The sequence below is a fragment of the Staurois parvus genome, unplaced genomic scaffold, assembly GCF_062004578.1.
Source record: "Staurois parvus isolate SC_StPar_1 unplaced genomic scaffold, SC_StPar_1.0 ptg001328l, whole genome shotgun sequence".
NCBI lineage: Eukaryota > Metazoa > Chordata > Amphibia > Anura > Ranidae > Staurois > Staurois parvus.
The window spans coordinates 344919-366911 of NW_028319124.1; the positions used below are offsets into that span (position 1 = coordinate 344919).

At 41.4% G+C, this 21993-nt stretch overlaps 1 protein-coding gene across 1 annotated transcript in view; it reads right to left on the reverse strand.

The window, feature by feature from the left end:
• Window positions 1-21993, reverse strand: part of LOC149436870 (adhesion G protein-coupled receptor E3-like) — a 139190-nt gene that overhangs the window by 50048 nt on the left and 67149 nt on the right. The window contains exons 7-11 of the mRNA XM_089661217.1: window positions 20304-20387; window positions 17847-18027; window positions 9709-9822; window positions 5830-6017; window positions 5558-5722 (exon numbers count right to left, since the gene is read on the reverse strand). Of these exons, the coding sequence (XP_089517343.1) occupies window positions 5558-5722; window positions 5830-6017; window positions 9709-9822; window positions 17847-18027; window positions 20304-20387 (732 nt within the window). The remainder of the gene's footprint in view (window positions 1-5557; window positions 5723-5829; window positions 6018-9708; window positions 9823-17846; window positions 18028-20303; window positions 20388-21993) is intronic.

A 21993-nucleotide genomic window follows, 5' to 3' on the forward strand; every position in this document is an offset into this window, starting at 1 on the left:
GTAACAATTCTGTCTGTCCCTGAGTAACAATTCTCTGGCACTCAGTAACAATTCTGTCTGTCCCTGAGTAACAATTCTCTGGCACTCAGTAACAATTCTGTCTGTCCCTGAGTATGAATTCTGTGGCCCTGAGTAACAATTCTGTGTCTGTGCGAGTAACAATTCTGTGTCTGTGCAAGTAACAATTTTGTGTCTGTGCGAGTAACAATTCTCTGGCACTCAGTAACAATTCTGTCTGTCCCTGAGTAACAATTCTCTGGCACTCAGTAACAATTCTGTCTGTCCCTGAGTAACAATTCTCTGGCACTCAGTAACAATTCTGTCTGTCCCTGAGTATGAATTCTGTGGCCCTGAGTAACAATTCTGTGTCTGTGCGAGTAACAATTCTGTGTCTGTGCAAGTAACAATTTTGTGTCTGTGCGAGTAACAATTCTCTGGCACTCAGTAACAATTCTGTCTGTCCCTGAGTAACAATTCTCTGGCACTCAGTAACAATTCTGTCTGTCCCTGAGTAACAATTCTCTGGCACTCAGTAACAATTCTGTCTGTCCCTGAGTAACAATTCTCTGGCACTCAGTAACAATTCTGTCTGTCCCTGAGTAACAATTCTCTGGCACTCAGTAACAATTCTGTCTGTCCCTGAGTATGAATTCTGTGGCCCTGAGTAACAATTCTGTGTCTGTGCGAGTAACAATTCTGTGTCTGTGCAAGTAACAATTTTGTGTCTGTGCGAGTAACAATTCTCTGGCACTCAGTAACAATTCTGTCTGTCCCTGAGTAACAATTCTCTGGCACTCAGTAACAATTCTGTCTGTCCCTGAGTAACAATTCTCTGGCACTCAGTAACAATTCTGTCTGTCCCTGAGTAACAATTCTCTGGCACTCAGTAACAATTCTGTGTCTGTGCGAGTAACAATTCTGTGTCTGTGCAAGTAACAATTTTGTGTCTGTGCGAGTAACAATTCTCTGGCACTCAGTAACAATTCTGTCTGTCCCTGAGTAACAATTCTCTGGCACTCAGTAACAATTCTGTCTGTCCCTGAGTAACAATTCTCTGGCACTCAGTAACAATTCTGTCTGTCCCTGAGTATGAATTCTGTGGCCCTGAGTAACAATTCTGTGTCTGTGCGAGTAACAATTCTGTGTCTGTGCAAGTAACAATTTTGTGTCTGTGCGAGTAACAATTCTCTGGCACTCAGTAACAATTCTGTCTGTCCCTGAGTAACAATTCTCTGGCACTCAGTAACAATTCTGTCTGTCCCTGAGTAACAATTCTCTGGCACTCAGTAACAATTCTGTCTGTCCCTGAGTAACAATTCTCTGGCACTCAGTAACAATTCTGTCTGTCCCTGAGTAACAATTCTCTGGCACTCAGTAACAATTCTGTCTGTCCCTGAGTATGAATTCTGTGGCCCTGAGTAACAATTCTGTGTCTGTGCGAGTAACAATTCTGTGTCTGTGCAAGTAACAATTTTGTGTCTGTGCGAGTAACAATTCTCTGGCACTCAGTAACAATTCTGTCTGTCCCTGAGTAACAATTCTCTGGCACTCAGTAACAATTCTGTCTGTCCCTGAGTAACAATTCTCTGGCACTCAGTAACAATTCTGTCTGTCCCTGAGTATGAATTCTGTGGCCCTGAGTAACAATTCTGTGTCTGTGCGAGTAACAATTCTGTGTCTGTGCAAGTAACAATTTTGTGTCTGTGCGAGTAACAATTCTCTGGCACTCAGTAACAATTCTGTCTGTCCCTGAGTAACAATTCTCTGGCACTCAGTAACAATTCTGTCTGTCCCTAAGTAACAATTCTCTGGCACTCAGTAACAATTCTGTCTGTCCCTGAGTATGAATTCTGTGGCCCTGAGTAACAATTCTGTGTCTGTGCGAGTAACAATTCTGTGTCTGTGCAAGTAACAATTTTGTGTCTGTGCGAGTAACAATTCTCTGGCACTCAGTAACAATTCTGTCTGTCCCTGAGTAACAATTCTCTGGCACTCAGTAACAATTCTGTCTGTCCCTGAGTAACAATTCTCTGGCACTCAGTAACAATTCTGTCTGTCCCTGAGTATGAATTCTGTGGCCCTGAGTAACAATTCTGTGTCTGTGCGAGTAACAATTCTGTGTCTGTGCAAGTAACAATTTTGTGTCTGTGCGAGTAACAATTCTCTGGCACTCAGTAACAATTCTGTCTGTCCCTGAGTAACAATTCTCTGGCACTCAGTAACAATTCTGTCTGTCCCTGAGTAACAATTCTCTGGCACTCAGTAACAATTCTGTCTGTCCCTGAGTAACAATTCTCTGGCACTCAGTAACAATTCTGTCTGTCCCTGAGTATGAATTCTGTGGCCCTGAGTAACAATTCTGTCTGTGCGAGTAACAATTCTGTGTCTGTGCAAGTAACAATTTTGTGTCTGTGCGAGTAACAATTCTCTGGCACTCAGTAACAATTCTGTCTGTCCCTGAGTAACAATTCTCTGGCACTCAGTAACAATTCTGTCTGTCCCTGAGTAACAATTCTCTGGCACTCAGTAACAATTCTGTCTGTCCCTGAGTAACAATTCTCTGGCACTCAGTAACAATTCTGTCTGTCCCTGAGTAACAATTCTGTCTGTCCCTGAGAATGAATTCTGTGGCCCTGAGTAAGAATTCTCTGGCACTCAGTAACAATTCTGTCTGTCCCTGAGTAACAATTCTCTGGCACTCAGTAACAATTCTGTCTGTCCCTGAGTAAAAATTCTGTGGCCCTAATAACGTTTCTGTGGCCCTAAGTAACAATTCTCTGGCACTGAGTGAAAATTCTGTCTGTCCCTGAGTATGAATTCTGTGGCCCTAACTAGCGTTTCTTTGTCCCTAAATAACGATTCTGTGGCCCTCATTAACAAGTCTGTGTCCCTGAGTAATGGTTCTCTGTCCCTAAGTAACTTCTCTCTGTCCCCAATTCTCGTTTCTGTGGCCCTAACTCTGTCCCTGTCCCTAGTACAGAGCGGTCTGCCTCTGTTCAATGACTGCAGGCAAATGAAGATTTCCAAAATGGCCGCTATATATACCTCGACCATTACACAGTGCTGGCTGGCTGGCTGCTGATTGGCTGATGCGATCACATGTCGTTGAGGAATGCATTATGGGGCAGCGCGCCTTGTCTGCGCGCCTTCCCCGACATCCCCGCTCCGTCGCCGCACATGTCAGCCGCCATTTTCGGAAAAATTTCGATTCGCGCGTCCGAATTAGGCTGTTTTTCGGATTCGGCACGAATCGAAATTTTTCCGATATTCGACTCGAATTCCACTTCGGATACTTCGATTCGCTCATCTCTAGTGGTAACATAGGTCATTAGGACAAAAGGCACAGTGTAAATAGTTACGTTTAGTAAAGGTCCTAACCACGTTATCACACTCCTCAAAATGAAGTTATGCTCGGGGTGCCGGTGTAGTATTTGTTTTATTGAGAAAGTAGGAAAGAATTAGGAGGAAGAGAAAAAATGAGGAAAAAAGAGGGTAGACGGAAAAAAAGAGGGGGTGAGGGAGAGGAGAGGGGGTTGTTAAGCGGGCATGTGCAAGACTATGTAAAGTTCAGGTACAGGTCAGTCCCCAGAGCAGGTATCCATTAGGCATTTGCCCACATCAGAGTACACAAGGATATTTCAGTAGAGCCATGTTTTTGAGTACCTCTCCTGTCTGTTCTGAGCAGTCAGAATCAGGTCTTCCAAACCATTAATGTCTTCTACCTTGTTGAGCCATAACGAGATAGAGAGGGGGTTCCGGTCCCTCCATCTCAAGGCAATGCAGGCTTTGGCAGCATTAAGCAAATGATGGAGGACATCTTATAAACCTTGGGTGGGATATCTGAACAGTGGAGAAGGGAGAAGGCAGGATCATCTGGGACTGGATAGTCTGTAAACTTTTGGGTCTTCTCACCTCTTTCCAGAAATGGTCTAATTTCGGACAGGACTAAAAAATATGTAGGAACTTCCCTCTAGACTCCCTTAATCAATTGCATGATTTTAAACTGATAGGAGTGTAGGAGGGTACTACTGGAAGCCCCTTCTGCTCTACTGAGTGCTTTTGCCACTTGAATGGTGTCAGCATGGAAAGTGAGGCAGCAATCCACATATCACCAGCTCACTTTCTGGTTAGCTGTCAGAAATAAACAGTGATCACATGATTGCCGCTTACCTCTAGCACTAAGGAGACCCTGCAGAGGACTGACTTCTCTGCACTGGACTCCCAGTGGCCGTCATGGTGAAATCTGTATCTGATTGGACACATAGAAGCCATATATAGCCCCAGCTGGGTTATTTTTGGTTCACGTCACAGTGTTGGGAGATGAGATAGCAACATAGACTCTCTACTGATGAACAGCTAATCTAAGCATAGGAAAAGATTCCTGTGGAGGAGGGCCAGTGTAGGGTTGGTCCTATAATCACTGGAAACTACCTGCTTTGCAAATAACATAACTTGTATTAAAGGAACGGCCCAAGGATACAAACAGCCCAGCGGGAAGGCCTCCAGCTAGGAACATTCACAGTTCTGCACAAACTTGTAGATAGGGACAATGTCAGTGCATTAGAATCTGCTCCAAAGGGCAAAATGCATGCTGGCCAGATGCAGGATGAGGTGCCCCTAGCCTGTCCCTACTCATCTGGAGCCTTTCCCTACTGCTATTCACTCTCCCTGACAGATGAGTGAACTGTCCCTACGCTATCCACTTGCCAGAGTGCACCCAAAGCCTGGGGGGAAGGCACTTAAGAAGGCTCTTCTGACCCAAGATGGCCACCGGGGTTACCTGAATGCAGCGTAGCCAACTGGAAAATTGCCTAGGGGACAAAAGAAACCATAGAGAAACCAGATTTCTCTTAACTTCCTCTTCAGCTGCAGTACCACTCTTGCCGAGCGCACCTACCATGAAGAAAAGAGACTGCACCTGCCTTCATGCCTATTTGAGCTGTCTTGTTATGGAATTGTGAAAATGCTTTTCAGTACTTATAGATAATTTGGAATCACCACACATTGTTGTATATAAATATTTATATAAACCAGAAAACCTCTAAAAGACATTGTCCCACCTGGTCCTTATAAATCACTGACACCCAGTTAGCCCTGTCCACAGTAACACCAGCAATTATAATGAGATCAGGCACCGATGTTGGATGAGAAACACCTGTCTTAGATTCAGAATTCCAGTTATCACAAAGATGTTTAGATGAATTCAGGGCAGGATCCTGTGCAGGAGTTCCTTCACAAGCAACTCATCAAACCTTGTCTTTTTGGAGCTGGCTTTGGGCACGAGGGCGCAGTCATTGGGGAACAAAAAAAAATGCCTTCAACAAAATGTTCCAACAGGGTTGGAAGTGCAAAATTGTCAAAAATGTCTTTGCTTGCTTTGGCATTAACAGTGCTCCTGACTGGAAACAGCTGGATTCAATCATTTAGAGAGATGTTCACATACATTTGGCCATATGGTGTGCATGAAACCTTTCACAAAATATCTGCTACTTTTATGATTTTCTGTATGCTTGAGAAATGTAACTATTATTATCATTGTTGTTGTTATTATTATTACCTCAAGTTCTGTTGGAGCCATGATAACTGCAAAGCTAGAGAGATGGTTGCAGGAACAGGTGGTGTGCGTCTGATTTGAGAGTTCAGTTTTGCATCCTTCACCCGACCAGCCATTATTTTTGGGGTCCCAAAATACACAATACAACTTGTAAAAGCGATGATGGGGCTGAAGGAAAAATGCTCAGACATTTCAGTGATAAGGCTGTGAGCCAATGAATGAAAACCAGACATTGTTAAAACTGTTGTGAAATGGTGAAATACGGTACTACTGACCTTGATTTGGACAAGTCTGAAAGTCACGGGGTGACTGAAATTTTCTGCAGCAGGGCTTGTGATAGCTCCAGATACTACCCTTGAGTTAATCAAAACAAGATCATTCTCTTCAGGATCTCTTGTGTCGCTGATAAAATTCCCATCTATACGAGATGCAAGGTCTTTGTAGACTATCAAAACTGCACCATCTAGGGGGAAAAAGGAATTTGTTTACGTAATCTTTTGTATACTTCTGCCACCAATATAGAATACTTACTGCATATTTATTAACCACTTCCTGTTCCACCTGACTACATTGTACTGCGGAGGGGCAGCAGCTACAGGCACAGTGATGTATCGGTACGTTGCTGTGGCTATACCAACACAGGAGGGCAGCGCTTACCCCCACGTGACTGCTATGCCCAGTAGAATGCAAATCCCGGTAATCAGAACCTGGTGATCATGTGATTGCTATGCGATCACCTGATCACAATGTTAGCAATGCTGTTATGAGTCAATTTGATTCATAACAGCTCTGCTTCTCTTCCTGGTGAGCTGTGATTGGCCCACAGCTCTCACATGGTACATGGGCCAATCACAGCACCCTATATCATGTGATTAGCCTTAGCCAATCACAGATCACTATTATTTTGAACTGTCATGAACTTAACCCATTCATGACAGTTCAAGTCAAGCATTGCATTGCAGGAGCAATAATCTTTTTGCTTCTGCAATGTAAAGTGTAAAAAAAAAAAAAAGACTGATCACCCCCCCAGAGTAGTACAATGTTACTATGGTAACATTTAACTACTCTGATGAAGGTATTTTAAAAAATAGTGAAAAAAAAAAGAAAAATAATTTTTAAAAAATTTAAATATTGTTAAAACAGATTAATTATTGTATTTATTTAACTACTTGCAGACTACTCCCCCCCTCGTCAGTCCAGAGAGAGAAGAGAGAACCCCACACTGTGAGAAAAAGCACTACATTTTACACACACATATTAGATTAGCACATTTATCCCTTTGATCACCCCTATTAACCCTTTGATCACCCCGTCACCCAGCCAGTGCCATTAGTACAGTGTAATTATATTGCATTTGTCACTGATCACTGTATTACTGCCACTAGCGACACCATTAGCATCAGGGTGAGTTAGCGCCCCTCCTAGCCAGGGTCAGCAAGCGTTAGATTGCCTGCAAACCATCGCACTCATGCTATAGGTTGCTGATCACCATCATTATAGTGTTTGTATGGATCATTATATTGATCACGAACAGAACTATACTAGTGCCTCCTTAGTATAGTGTCCCTGGAAACACAGCGTTAGCAGGATCAGCCCCATTCGCTGCCAGCACTAGCATTTAGCCCTTCCGTTTTTTTTTTACTGAATATTTGTATCAATTGATTGTAGGCCAAAGCAATTTATGTGCACAATACAGTGCCACCAACCCAAGTTCAGCTCTTGCCAGACAATTTGCATGAAAACCTATCAGTTTCCGAATTTAAAACTTTTTTGGGCCTAACCCTTAACATGGGCATTACAAAAAAGAATGAATTGCTGTCATATTGGTCCACAGACCCAATTCATCACATGCTCATGCCTACAGGCATTATCCTGGTATAATTTTTTTCAGTTGGAAGTTGGCTTTCATGTAAAAGCAATCTTAGCAGCTAATCACCAATCATGGTGTGATCAGATGCATTAAGTGCAGAGGAGAAATCTAGAGTCTAATAGACCCCAGATTTCCCAGAAAAGAGTACCTGTCACTGCCTATTGACTGTTATAACAATAAAAGTGATTTTAAAAAAATGAAAGGGACAGTGTAAAAATAAAAAAAGAAATAATTGAAAAAAAATGCACTCCCCTCATCCCTGTGCTCGGTCGGTCCCGTGTCGGTATGTTGATAGACATTGCACCATGCATGTGAGATATCACCGTGAACATCAGATCAAGAGCAGTAATTCTAGCACTAGACTTGCTGTGTAAATCTAAAGTGAAAACCTGTAAAAGCTTTTAAAGTGTCATCTATGGATATTTAAAATGTACGTAGCTTGTTTGTCATGCGCAATTTTAAAGCATATCATGTTTGGTATCTATTTACTCAGCATCACATCATCTTTTATATTTTATCAAATAATTGGGCAATATATTGTGTATTTGTGACAACAAACAGGAATAAAGAAACTCCTGCGCTACCTCAATGTGATAATAAATAATATGTATGGAGCTGCTGTTAGCATAATGTGTTTTGGGGTGTTATTCCACATATACTCATGGAATATCATATAATTGACAACTTTGTGTAAAAAAACTTTTTTTGTCATTTTCCAAGAATTTGTGGCAAGAAAATAAAATCTTCCATGGACTCAATATGCCTCTCAGCAAATTCCTTGGGTGTTTACTTTCCAAAAAGGGGTCACTTGGTGGAGGGGGTTGTACTGCCCTGGCATTTTAGCACCTTAGGAAATATGTTAGTCAGTCAGAAAGTAAAAGCTGTGGAAATTCCAATATACATACCATAGTTTGTAGATGCTATATCTTTCACACAAACCAATTAATATACACATATTGGAATTTTTTTTTAACAAAGACTTGTAGCAGAATACGATTTGGCCTAAATTTATGACTAACTTTGAATTTATTTTTTATAGCCAAAAGTATAAAATATAGTTTTTTTCAAAATGTCAAATCAATTCAAAATCAAATACCACCAAAAGAAAGCTCTTTTACTGTGGGAAAAGGGCATACATTTTGTTTGGGTACAGCATTGCATGACTACGCAATTACCAGTTGAAATAGCACAGTTCTGAATAGCAAAAAATGGCCAGGTCAGGAAGGGGAGAAAACCTTCTGGAGCTAAAGTGATTAAATACCATAAGCATGCACTGCCTATTTTTTGATAATCATTTTGCACTGCACGTGACTACCTAATAATTATAGCATTGGATATTTTGTTTCCAGATTAGCAGAGTTCTACCCAAAAGAGGAAGTTCCGCTTTAAAGACTGGTCCCCTGCTCCCCATTAAGGATTGGCACCTTAGGGGACTGTGGGGGGAGTGGGTACCTGAAATTGACAGGTACCCGCTCCCACTTCTGCTACGATCACTTAGACGATCGGTAGCAGAAGTTGTCCTCTCCCCCTCCTTCCCCGTAGTCTTCTAAGACAACATGACAGGTGCCAGAAGACTACGGGACCATTCACAATGCGCAGCACTACTCGCGCATGCGCAGTGGGCACTTGGCTGTGAAGCCACAACCTGTCACAGCCGGGTGCCCACACTGAAGATGCCGGAGCGAAAGAACCTGAAACAGTCCTATTATTAGTAGCCTCCTAATATCCTTATTTTCAACAGAAGGGGGACCTGCACTAGGAACCAATAAGGTCCTGCAGAAAGGCAAATAAGCAGGCAAGGCACATGCTAACAGGTGGATAGAGCAGAGGGTTAACCACTTTGGTGTGCTGCTTTTTCTTTGCTGTCCAATCAACAAGCAGAGTGATACTGTACTACTCTGTGAAGGTGATAAGGATTTTTTTTACACTATGATTGCTGTATAAGCAATCCTTTTTTTATAATGTGAAACTGTGAATGGCATCCATTCATGTGTCATTGTGTGCAATGGTAATAGCTATGATTAGCCACAGCTATCACATGGTACATGTCTGCTACAATGTGCTCTGTAACATGTGATCACTGTGACCAATCACAGAGATCACAATAGTACACAATGGTTACTAATGAAAACCACTGTTTACAAGTGACATGTGATAGCTGTGATTGGTCACAGTGATCACATAGTACCAGAGAACAACGAAAAAAATGCATAATGAAAGCATTTTTGGGCATAATCTTACATAATAAGACTGTAGGACAAATGCAGAACAAGTCATATTTCACCTCTTTTTCCAGACACCAGATTGCAGGGCACCTCCAAACTGTTGGCTCCTGTTATAAGGGTAAGGTTTCGGTCTCTAAGACTGCAACTGTTGAAGGACGCTTTCATGGAAATATCTGGCGGCCAAAAAATAAACACCCACACTAGGGCTTATTAAAGAAAAGAGAGCAATGTAAAATAAATTGCAGTTACCATTTAAAGTGTATGTAAACCCTATTATTGAACTTCTTTTATTTGCTCCCTCATGACCCAGTCCACAATAGCCAGAAGTCCAGGCCTCTTATGTCACCCTACATATGGCGCTCAACGAGGGAACAACAAGTTTTATAATGTAGAAATAAGTTTAGTGAGCGGGCTTGAGTGTTTTCACAAAAGGCAGCTTAGAAGGGCTGACACCACTCAGGCCACAAAAAATGTTTTGAGTTGCCAGCCCACAGTGGGTCTTCAAGTGTCAATAAACCCAGATCATTAAAAACTGTCAGTGCATGCTGTAATACATGCTGTCCATACTCACTCGGGCACTATGGGATTTGTTTCCTGTAGAGTGCAAACAAACCTTGTTGATCCTGCCATTCACTACACCCCCCTACTTGTCTGTTTCCTTGCTGCAGCCTATGATTGTGTAGACAAGTCATTGGCACATCTACTGAGCATGCTCCAGTTTCAGTTCCCTTCTAAGCTGTTCATTTCCTCCTTTTTTCTTATTTGTGCAGCCCAGATGAGTCAAACATGGGCATATACACTCCAGATAAATGACAACCAGGGGCGGAATGACAACTCATGGGGCCCCCGGGCAATAGGGGATCATGGGGCTCCTGTGTCCTTGCCCAAACTCAAAAAAGCCTATGAAAAAGGTACCAGGGGCATCTCATGGGCCCCCCTTACTACCCCGGGCCCTCGGGCAGTGCCCGAGTTTCCAAATGGCCCCTGATGACAACCCACATCCTTCCTCCTCCTCTATGCCCACTAAACAGCTCTACTCTACGGGGATGGGATATTACATGTTGATTGATGGAGAGCTTACTTCCCTGTAATTCTAACCCAATAAAAACAGTAGGCACAGGCTGGGTGGGGTGTAAAACAGGCTGCGAATGAAAGAACCTCCCCCTAGATAGCCCACACCATGTTTTTGCACAGAAATAATAAAGATTTGAGTTCAAATACATATTTTTGTGATGACTTAACATATTTATTTGATATTAACTATGCATTTTTCTTTTGAATTCCAAAGACTGTTTTTTTTTTTTCAGCATGTGACCGGCAACAGAGGACTCCTCCCACTGATGTTTCCCTGCAGCCAGGCTGAGAAAGAGCTGGGCCCCATGACAGCTGTATAACAACTATGAAAAAAGGTACTTGGATTTGGTTTTGTTGTTAATATAATTACAGTACCATCATTCATACACGTAAAGAGAAGGAATCATGTAAATGGATCAGTGTGTGTTTAGTATCACTTTAAGGTAATTTCTGCCAGATCAACAGCTATTAATCTGTATGTGCAGAGATGTAATGCATATTTTTATTTTATTTTTGCCCTGACATGTTTTAAATGATTAAGACAGGCTGGTTATAAAGAGTTTCCCTTATGGCAGCAATATGCATTTTATCATGTCATATGTAACCTCTTTTTTTGTCACTATATGGAAATGTGGCAAGGAAGGATGTTGTGCATTTTGTACTCATTCTGGTATGGAGACAGGAGATTGGTCATTTTGATATTATACCAGGGATCCAATAGGATTATGGTGTGGGGCTGTTGTTCAGGGGTTGGGCTTGGCCCTTTAGTTCCAGTGAAGAGAACTCTTAAGGCGTCAGCATATCAAGACATTTTGAATAATTTCATGCTCCCAACTTTGTGAGAACAGTTTGGGGATGACCCCTTCCTGTTCCAACAAGACTGCACACCAGTGCACAAAGCAAGGTCCATAAAGACATGGATGAGCGAGTTTGGGGTGGAGGAACTTGACTGGCCTGACCTTAACCCAATAAAACACCTTTAGGATGAATTGGAGCAGAGTCTGGGAGCCAGGCCTTCTAGTCCAACATCAGTGCCTGACCTCACAAATGCACTTCTGGAAGAATGGTCAAACATTCCCACAGACACACTCCTAAACCTTGTGGACAGCCTTCCCAGAAGAGTTGAAGCTGTTATAGCTGCAAAGGGCAGGCCAACTCAATCCCAGTCTTATGCTGGCCATAGACGGGTCGAAAATCGTCCGATTTTTCGACGAGAAAAAAAATAGTCCGATTTTCGCACCATTAGTGGGTTAATTGGTTGGCCGTTTTTCAGGCTTTTTGCGCATTTTTTTTATCGGGCATGTTGGAAAGTTTGCGGCCGATTTTGACGATCAGCCGATTTTCCCGGAAATGATGGGCAAATCGGCCGATTGTTTTACTGATAAAAAATCTGCGCATGAACCGTGACCTGCAAGAAGAAGAAAAAGAAGAAGAAAAAAAAGAAGAAGAAAAAGAAGAAAAAAAGAAGAAGAAGAAGAAGAAAAAGAAGAAGAAAAATTCCAGTCCACTATTATATTTAATATGAAAAAGTCTTGCGGTTGCAACAATGTATCCATTTGTATCTGAATAAAAACATCTGTATCCAAAATGGATACAAATGGATACATTGGTGCAACCGCAAGACTTTTTCATGTAAAATATAATAGCAGAGCTCTCTGCAAGGGACAGAAGTAATTATGGGGTTAAATGCCGGCCATAGACGGGACGCAAATTGGCTGCTTTTTTTACCGTTGGTGGTAACTAGAGATGAGCGAATCGAACCAGGCGAACCGGAATTCGAGTCGAATTTCAGGAAATATTCGATTCGCGTCGAATCCGAAATTTTGCCTACTTCGGGTGCGCGAATCGAATATTTCCCGATCAGCCGGCAAAAGTGTCCCTGCAGTGAGCTCCGCTATTTCTGACAGTTCTCTGACAGAAGGAACACATGTTTAGCGGTTGAAACATTGTATCTATTAGTTTCCATTTAGGATACAGATGTTTCAACCGCTGTACATGTGAAGAAGCTGTCAGAGAACTGTCAGAAATAGAGGAACTCTGCACATACACTTTTTGCCGGCTTGGAATTATTCTTATTTTCATCCTACTTCTTCTTCTTCTTCTTCTTCTTCTTCATCCTCATCCTCATCCTCTTCTTCTGAGGATGAAGAAGAAGAAGTAGGATGAAAATAAGAATAATTCCAAGCCGGCAAAAAGTGTATGTGCAGAGTTCCTCTATTCTGCAGATACACTTAGAGGAGCTCTGCAGATACACTTAGAGGAGCTCTGCACATACACTTTTTGCCGGCTTGGAATTAATCTTATTTTCATCCTACTTCTTCTTCTTCTTCTTCTTCATCCTCATCCTCAGAAGAAGAAGAAGAGGATGAGGATGAAGAAGAAGAAGAAGAAGTAGGATGAAAATAAGAATAATTCCAAGCCGGCAAAAAGTGTATGTGCAGAGTTCCTCTATTCTGCAGATACATTTAGAGGAGCTCTGCACATACACTTAGAGGAGCTCTGCACATACACTTTTTGCCGGCTTGGAATTAATCTTATTTTCATCCTACTTCTTCTTCTTCTTCATCCTCATCCTCATCCTCAGAAGAAGAAGAAGAGGATGAGGATGAAGAAGAAGAAGTAGGATGAAAATAAGAATAATTCCAAGCCGGCAAAAAGTGTATGTGCAGAGTTCCTCAATTCTGCAGATACACTTAGAGGAGCTCTGCACATACACTTAGAGGAGCTCTGCACATACACTTTTTGCCGGCTTGGAATTAATCTTATTTTCATCCTACTTCTTCTTCTTCTTCTTCATCCTCATCCTCATCCTCAGAAGAAGAAGAGGATGAGGATGAAGAAGTAGGATGAAAATAAGAATAATTCCAAGCCGGCAAAAAGTGTATGTGCAGAGTTCCTCTAAGTGTATCTGCAGAGCTCCTCTAAGTGTATCTGCAGAATAGAGGAACTCTGCACATACACTTTTTGCTGGAAACCGCTGTATGGAGGGAATGTCCCAGAACTGTCAGAAATAGACTATTTCTGACAGTTCTGGGACATTCCCTCCATACAGCGATTGAAACCGCTGTATGGAGGGAATGTCCCAGAACTGTCAGAAATAGAAACTTCCTTTATGACATTCCTTCCATACAGCGGTTGAAACATTGTATCTATTTGTTTCCATAAATGGATTCATTTATGGAAACAAATAGATACAATGTTTCAACCGCTGTATGGAGTGAGTGTCCCAGAACTGTTAGAAATAGTCTATTTCAGACAGTTCTATGACATTCCCTCTATACAGCGGTTGAAACCGCTGTATGGAGTAAATGTCCCAGAACTGTCAGAAATAGACTATTTATGACAGTTCTGGGACATTCACTCCATACAGCGGTTGAAACCGCTGTATGGAGGGAATGTCATAGAACTGTCAGAAATAGACTATTTATGACAGTTCTGGGACACTCACTCCATACAGCGGTTGAAACATTGTATCTATTTGTTTCCATAAATGGATCCATTTAATCCATTTATGGAAACAAATAGATACAATGTTTCAACCGCTGTATGGAGTGAGTGTCCCAGAACTGTTAGAAATAGTCTATTTCTGACAGTTCTATGACATTCCCTCCATACAGCGGTTGAAACCGCTGTATGGAGTGAATGTCCCAGAACTGTCAGAAATAGACTATTTATGACAGTTCTGGGACATTCACTCCATACAGCGGTCGAAACATTGTATCTATTTTTTTCCATAAATGACATTCTGCAAATACACTTAGAGGAGCGCTGCAGATACACTTTTTGCCAGCTTGGAATTAATCTTATTTTCATCCTACTTCTTCTTCTTCTTCTTCATCCTCATCCTCATAAGAAGAGGATGAGGATGAAGAAGAAGAAGTAGGATGAAAATTAGAATAATTCCAAGCCGGCAAAAAGTGTATCTGCAGCGCTCCTCTAAGTGTATCTGCAGAATGTCATTTATGGAAAAAAATAGATACAATGTTTCAACCGCTGTATGGAGTGAATGTCCCATAACTGTCAGAAATAGACTATTTATGACAGTTCTGGGACATTCACTCCATACAGCGGTTGAAACCGCTGTATGGAGGGAATGTCATAGAACTGTCAGAAATAGACTATTTATGACAGTTCTGGGACACTCACTCCATACAGCGGTTGAAACATTGTATCTATTTGTTTCCATAAATGGATCCATTTATGGAAACAAATAGATACAATATTTCAACCGCTGTATGGAGTGAGTGTCCCAGAACTGTTAGAAATAGTCTATTTCTGACAGTTCTATGACATTCCCTCCATACAGCGGTTGAAACCGCTGTATGGAGTGAATGTCCCATAACTGTCAGAAATAGACTATTTATGACAGTTCTGGGACATTCACTCCATACAGCGGTTGAAACCGCTGTATGGAGGGAATGTCATAGAACTGTCAGAAATAGACTATTTGTGACAGTTCTGGGACACTCACTCCATACAGCGGTTGAAACATTGTATCTATTTGTTTCCATAAATGGATCCATTTATGGAAACAAATAGATACAATGTTTCAACCGCTGTATGGAGTGAGTGTCCCAGAACTGTTAGAAATAGTCTATTTCTGACAGTTCTATGACATTCCCTCCATACAGCGGTTGAAACCGCTGTATGGAGTGAATGTCCCAGAACTGTCAGAAATAGACTATTTATGACAGTTCTGGGACATTCACTCCATACAGCGGTTGAAACCGCTGTATGGAGGGAATGTCATAGAACTGTCAGAAATAGACTATTTATGACAGTTCTGGGACACTCACTCCATACAGCGGTTGAAACATTGTATCTATTTGTTTCCATAAATGGATCCATTTATGGAAACAAATAGATACAATGTTTCAACCGCTGTATGGAGTGAATGTCCCAGAACTGTCAGAAATAGTCTATTTCTGACAGTTCTATGACATTCCCTCCATACAGCGGTTTCAACCGCTGTATGGAGTGAATGTCCCAGAACTGTCAGAAATAGACAGAAACTGTGACAGAACTGTCCTTCTTCTCATCCTTCTCCTTCTTCTCATCCTTCTTCTCATCCTTCTTCTCATCCTTCTCCTTCTTCTCATCCTTCTCCTTCTTCTCATCCTTCTCCTTCTCCATCTTCTCATCCTTCTGCTTCTCCTTCTTCTCATCCTTCTCCTTCTCCTTCTCTTTCTTCTCATCCTTCTCCTTCTTCTCATCCTTCTCCTTCTTCTCATCCTTCTCCTTCTCCTTCTTCTCATCCTTCTCCTTCTCCTTCTTCTCATCCTTCTCCTTCTCCTTCTTCTCATCCTTCTCCTTCTTCTCATCCTTCTCCTTCTTCTCATCCTTCTCCTTCTCCTTCTTCTCATCCTTCTCCTTCTTCTCATCCTTCTTCTCATCCTTCTCCTTCTTCTCATCCTTCTTCTTCTCATCCTTCTCCTTCTTCTCATCCTTCTCCTTCTCCTTCTTCTCATCCTTCTCCTTCTTCTCATCCTTCTCCTTCTTCTCATCCTTCTCCTTCTCCTTCTTCTCATCCTTCTCCTTCTCCTTCTTCTCATCCTTCTCCTTCTTCTCATCCTTCTCCTTCTCCATCTTCTCATCCTTCTCCTTCTTCTCATCCTTCTCCTTCTCCTTCTTCTCATCCTTCTCCTTCTTCTCATCCTTCTCCTTCTTCTCATCCTTCTCCTTCTTCTCATCCTTCTCCTTCTCCTTCTTCTCATCCTTCTCCTTCTTCTCATCCTTCTTCTCATCCTTCTCCTTCTTCTCATCCTTCTTCTCATCCTTCTTCTTCTCATCCTTCTCCTTCTTCTCATCCTTCTCCTTCTCCTTCTTCTCATCCTTCTCCTTCTTCTCATCCTTCTCCTTCTCCTTCTTCTCATCCTTCTCCTTCTTCTCATCCTTCTCCTTCTCCTTCTTCTCATCCTTCTCCTTCTTCTCATCCTTCTCCTTCTCCATCTTCTCATCCTTCTCCTTCTCCTTTTTCTCATCCTTCTCCTTCTCCTTCTCCTTCTTCTCATCCTTCTCCTTCTTCTCATCCTTCTCCTTCTCCTTCTCCTTCTTCTCATCCTTCTCCTTCTCCTTCTTCTCATCCTTCTCCTTCTTCTCATCCTTCTCCTTCTCCTTCTCCTTCCTCATCTCCAAGGGCATTTAAATTAAAGGTACAGTGTTCTGCACTAATTTAAAGGCTCTCTGAAGCCTAGAAACCCTTTTAATAAGTTAACTTCGTAGCGAATTAATTCGCATCGAATCGAATTTCATACTGAAATTCGCCGAATCAGCCGAATCGAATTTTTGAGAAATTCGCTCATCTCTAGTGGTAACGTCGGCCGATCAAACGACCGATTTTTTGTTTTTTGTTTAAAAAAAACGGCCGGTTTTTGACCCGTCGATGGCCTGCTTTAGAACCCTATGGACTAAGACTGGGATGCCATTAAAGTTCATGTGCGTGTAAAGGCAATCATCCCAGTACTTTTGGCAATATAGTGTATGTATTAAAAAGTATTCATTCTCAGATGTAGACTACATACAGAAAGAGCTATACAGTAGTTATGAATTTCGTGTCAAGTTTACAGCATTGTGTTATCAGTGGCACTTTAAAAAAAAATGAGCCATGAGATAAAAAAATACACCAATAGAGCCAACAAATAGAACCAATTAAATGTTTCTCCTCTTGAAATTGCTCCACACATGGACTTTCCACTAAAGACAATCTCTATCCTTGAGTTTAATTAGGCAGGTAGAATTTGACAATCGGTCATGACCCTTCTATCAAGTTTTGCTAACCTTCCCAGTTATATCGTAGGCATTGAGGACAGAAAATTTCGATGGATTCTCAAAGTCCACATCTGTGGACATCACCCAAAATAATTCCAATGGTCCAAGTGTACCTCTTAGTTTTTTCTGTGGTGCACTCGTGTACCTGTGCATTGTAGCGAATCAGCTTCTAATCTCAGCTTGTTCAATTAAGTTTTACCAATAGCACCTGTAAGCTGTATGACCATGGAATGAGGATCTTGCCAGTGGCTATAAGGGGCTTTAGGGCATTGAGACTCTCTATGATAATATGCAGAGGGGAATTCACATTAGTGCTCAAGAACTCAATTGAACTTTGATTCTAGCAGCTTCTTACCTAGCTGGGAAGTGCTGACACTCTGCGTCCTAGGTTGTTGAGCAAAAGATATTAGGGCAACATTCTCTATGTTATTCAGAAATGCAGAGGTCTGTGAATTGTTAAAAGTGGAAGAATAATTGTTTTCTTTGAGAACCTGGCTGATTTTGTTTGCTGTTGTTTCAAGCTGATTCTTTGCCTCCTGTGATGAGAAACATTGATTATGGTACATAAGGGTGCAGAAATAAAACTGTACAGTGGATACAGCTGAGCTAAATCAAAGAGAAGAACAGGGATGGAAAAGGCAACAATAATGTGCATAGTACCTTAAAGCTGGCCATAGAAATTTAGCAGGTTCAGCAGAAACCAGCTGAATTTCGTTCCATGTGTTGCTCCCCCACTATCTATCAACTTCTGTCGAGCAAGCTTGTTGGACCAGCATCTGACAGCAGAGGAGTCCTACTGTCAGAACACAATGACATAGTGGGGAAGATTCCTCCATCCAGCTCCCTTTTGAGAATGAGAGAACCCGTTCATTTTTTTTTGATCAGCCCTCTGGCTGATCAAGAAAAAATGAGTCATCTATGACCAGTCTAGCTCATTGCAGCCAAATAGAAATGATCTATTAAAGCTGAACTTGAAGCAGATAGAAAATACAGATGAATGTAACTCTCTAGTCATCAATACATTATACAAATAGTGTAAGTACCCAAATTTGACTTAGCTTCTTGCAATCTTTGATTGACTAGCAGACTAGCAGAGGGAGAAGCAGCACAGAGCCAGTCAGTTGTGCTTTAATGGTCATGTGCTAAGAAATAGCACATTGGTAACTGGAGAGAACAGAGATAAGTTTGTTGCTTCTACTATCACTGTCCATTCACTGGCTGGGGGAGGAAGAAGATCTTGAAGTGTTACTTCACTATATTAAATATTCAGTCCTCCCAAGACTAACAATTTGAGTTAAGAAGGTTATATTACTCCAAATTCTTACAACAAGACCTTTTTTTTATCGCTGGCCAACTGAGCCACAGCATTTCATTCCTGCATTGTAAAATAAATGAAGCATTTAGCTAGAAGAAAAGGGTAAGATAATAAAAGTCCTAGTGTCTCAGTGGTAAGTACTATGTTGTAGATATGTAAGTACCTCCAAGGATCTTAAATGTTTTCCCTTACGTAAGTTTCCCCTTAGCGCTCGGGTTTGCTTCCTCATTCCAGAAATAAATGACTGGGTCAAGGACTGGGTCACTGGACTTCAAGCTCCTACAGAGACTGTAGTGAATGGTTAATTACTACTGTATGTTGTTGGTGCAATATAAACATACAGTAGATAAATATGATTATTTGGGTGACCTTATCATTTAAGCCCTCAGAACCCATAGAGAGCTTGAAGAATCAGTTAGATGGAGCAGCATAAAAGCATTGTGGAATGTTGATCCAATGAGTTCCAGTTTCCAATCACTTAAGGATCAGGAATGATTTTTTCGCTATTAGAGCAAATAGGACCATACTTTATAAGGGTTTTACCTTCCACTAGATCAGGTGTGACTCTAGAGTTCAAATAAACATGGTTAATACACATTTTTTGGGGTTGAACTCCACGGACATGCATTATTTCTCATTCTAACTATAATTATGTCATTAACAAAAGAATTATTACGAGCAAGTAAAAGGAGAAGGTGTTTTAGACTCAGAAGCAAATCAAATGTTGTACGGTTCAGAGTTGCTTTGACCTAGTCTGATTGTGAGTTGGTTTAAACTGCTTTTTAACTGATTTAAGCTGTTTTGAGTTGCTTCTGAAATGCATTAGGGTACTTTACTTTCACATAGCATGAGGAAAGAAAGCAATTTAGAAGACAACAAATGCCAATGTACACAACATTTTACTCATACTTGCTTTCTAGGAAACATAATAATTTTTCCAATTAAAGGGTCAGTGCATCCAGTACTCACCAGCTTTCTATGTTTTGATGACTCCAGAGGTCAAACCTGTGTGCCAGATCTCTTAACTTCACTCACCTATTGATTCCCACTCCTACTGGGAAATTTTTAATTTATTTTACATCATAATAAAAAAGTGTAAGAGGAATAAGCCCATACTATCTCAGCAGGAGCCATGATAACCCATTGGTAGTGGTACAAGAGATAGCTCCACCAAGGGTTATTCACTGCAACACTCTAGTGTGGGATACAGCCAACCAGAATCCACCCATAACTGAAAAGTTTAAGGCAGTCATAACCATTTAACAATAGTGTCAACCCTGTCATTTAGTTGTGCAGGATTCTCATAGGTAAAGTGGCCCCACGGCTTGACATACAGCCCAGAAAGGAATGTCAAGGTGCCATGTGGATCTTTCAGCATCTTGGAGGCTTACCAAGCTGGTGGATGAATGAAGCTGCCAGACTCTGCATGGGCCTAAAATATAACTTTCTTCCACCTACTCCAGTACAGTCCATATAATGTAACAAACTTTTTCTTACATTATTTGAGATCTTGCTTTCACTTGTTTGGCAGGAAGAATTTAAAAAATTAAAAGACACCTGGAGAATAGAGCAGACTGGGTCCTGGAAAATAGAAACGATAAAAAAGGTAAAAAAAAAAAAGAGAAACAGTTTTGTTTAAGGTTTACTTTACAGAACTAACAATGTGTAATACACATATTGTTACCTAAATAAAGCTAAAAATATTTAGAGATACTTTTGATTCTGGTCATTGCTTGTAATTATTGGTCCATTTTTGAATACCTAGAAGAAATAAGAGTGCTTCCAGAAGTTAAAGGCTCTTTTTAGTCTACAAGATTAGCTTGTTGGACCTTCCTGTAGTAGGTCCAGGGTTTTTTTTTCTCAGAGAATAGGTGCAGAAACTCCCCCCTTCTGAGTCATTTCTTGTCATTGCTCCCTACCTACCTCTGAGCACCGTCCCTTTTAGAGAATACAGAGCCAAGTATCATTTTGTGGTGCTAAGTAATATGCATGGAATTTGTTAATGATAAGAAGAAAAACAGTAAAATAGATCCCTCACAGCCAGCAGCAATTTAACCCCTCCCCAGCAAAAATAGATTCCACCCCCTAGCAACAATAGACCCCTGGCAGCAACAATAGATTTCCCATCAGTCAACATCAATAGATTCTCCAGCAGCCAGCAACAATAGACCCCTATCTCAACAGTCGATCCCTTCCAGCAACAATTGACCTATCAGCAACAATAGTTCCCCCACCAGCAACAATAGACAGCCACACAAAATAGATGCCTTCTAGAAACAATAGCAGCCAGCAACAGAAGACCCCCCCTCAATAGTAGTTCCTTTCCAGCAACAATTTACCCCCCAGCAACAGTAGATCCCCACCGTGCAAAAATAGATCCCCTCCCCAAACAATAGACCATCCAGCAGCTAGCATTAATAAACCCTCCAGCACACCCCAGCATCTTTTGTGATTACATATATTCAGTGTTGGAGGTACCAGAACTGTGTTCCCCTGTGTTCTTGCTGAAAAAAAGTCCTGAGTAGGTCCAATGCTTAATTCTGTTATTAAGTACAGGTGCACAGGTGACTCTTGAGTACAGGCAGATCTCATCTCATCCCCTATTCTTGGAGTCTGAGACATCTGCTTATATTTGTCCATCTATAGGGACCTGTTTGTATGTCCTGAAAACACGAACCTTCAACAGCAAGATTTCAAGACCAGCTGAACTCTCAGTTTAAATGAGCTTAATACATTTTTGGGTGTATCAAAACAAAAGGTGGTAAATGTCTGACAGTTTGTTATTGTTCTAAAGCAGTCTACGTAGAAAATCTACCAGCATGCAGAAGACAAGGACCTTTGCTCTCTGTGGGGAAGTAGTGGTCTCTCTACAGAGGTCCATCACACCCCCTGCTGAGTCAGGTCAATAACTGCAATCAGCAGAGCTCTTGCTCCCCACTCACTGGAGAGCTCTGATCCTGACACAGTAGGGTATGTGTATGAACTCTGAAAAAGAGATCATTGCTAGAGAGCAAGGATCCCACTCTACAGCATGGCTAGGGGCTTCTTTAATCAGGATATTGCTTCCTTCTAAGGAAAATGAACTTTAAGGCATTAAACACCTTTCATTTTGATACACATGAAATTAATTTAGCTGATGTGAACTGATGATTGAACTGAGCTTTAAATTGCATTACCTTTGACATCA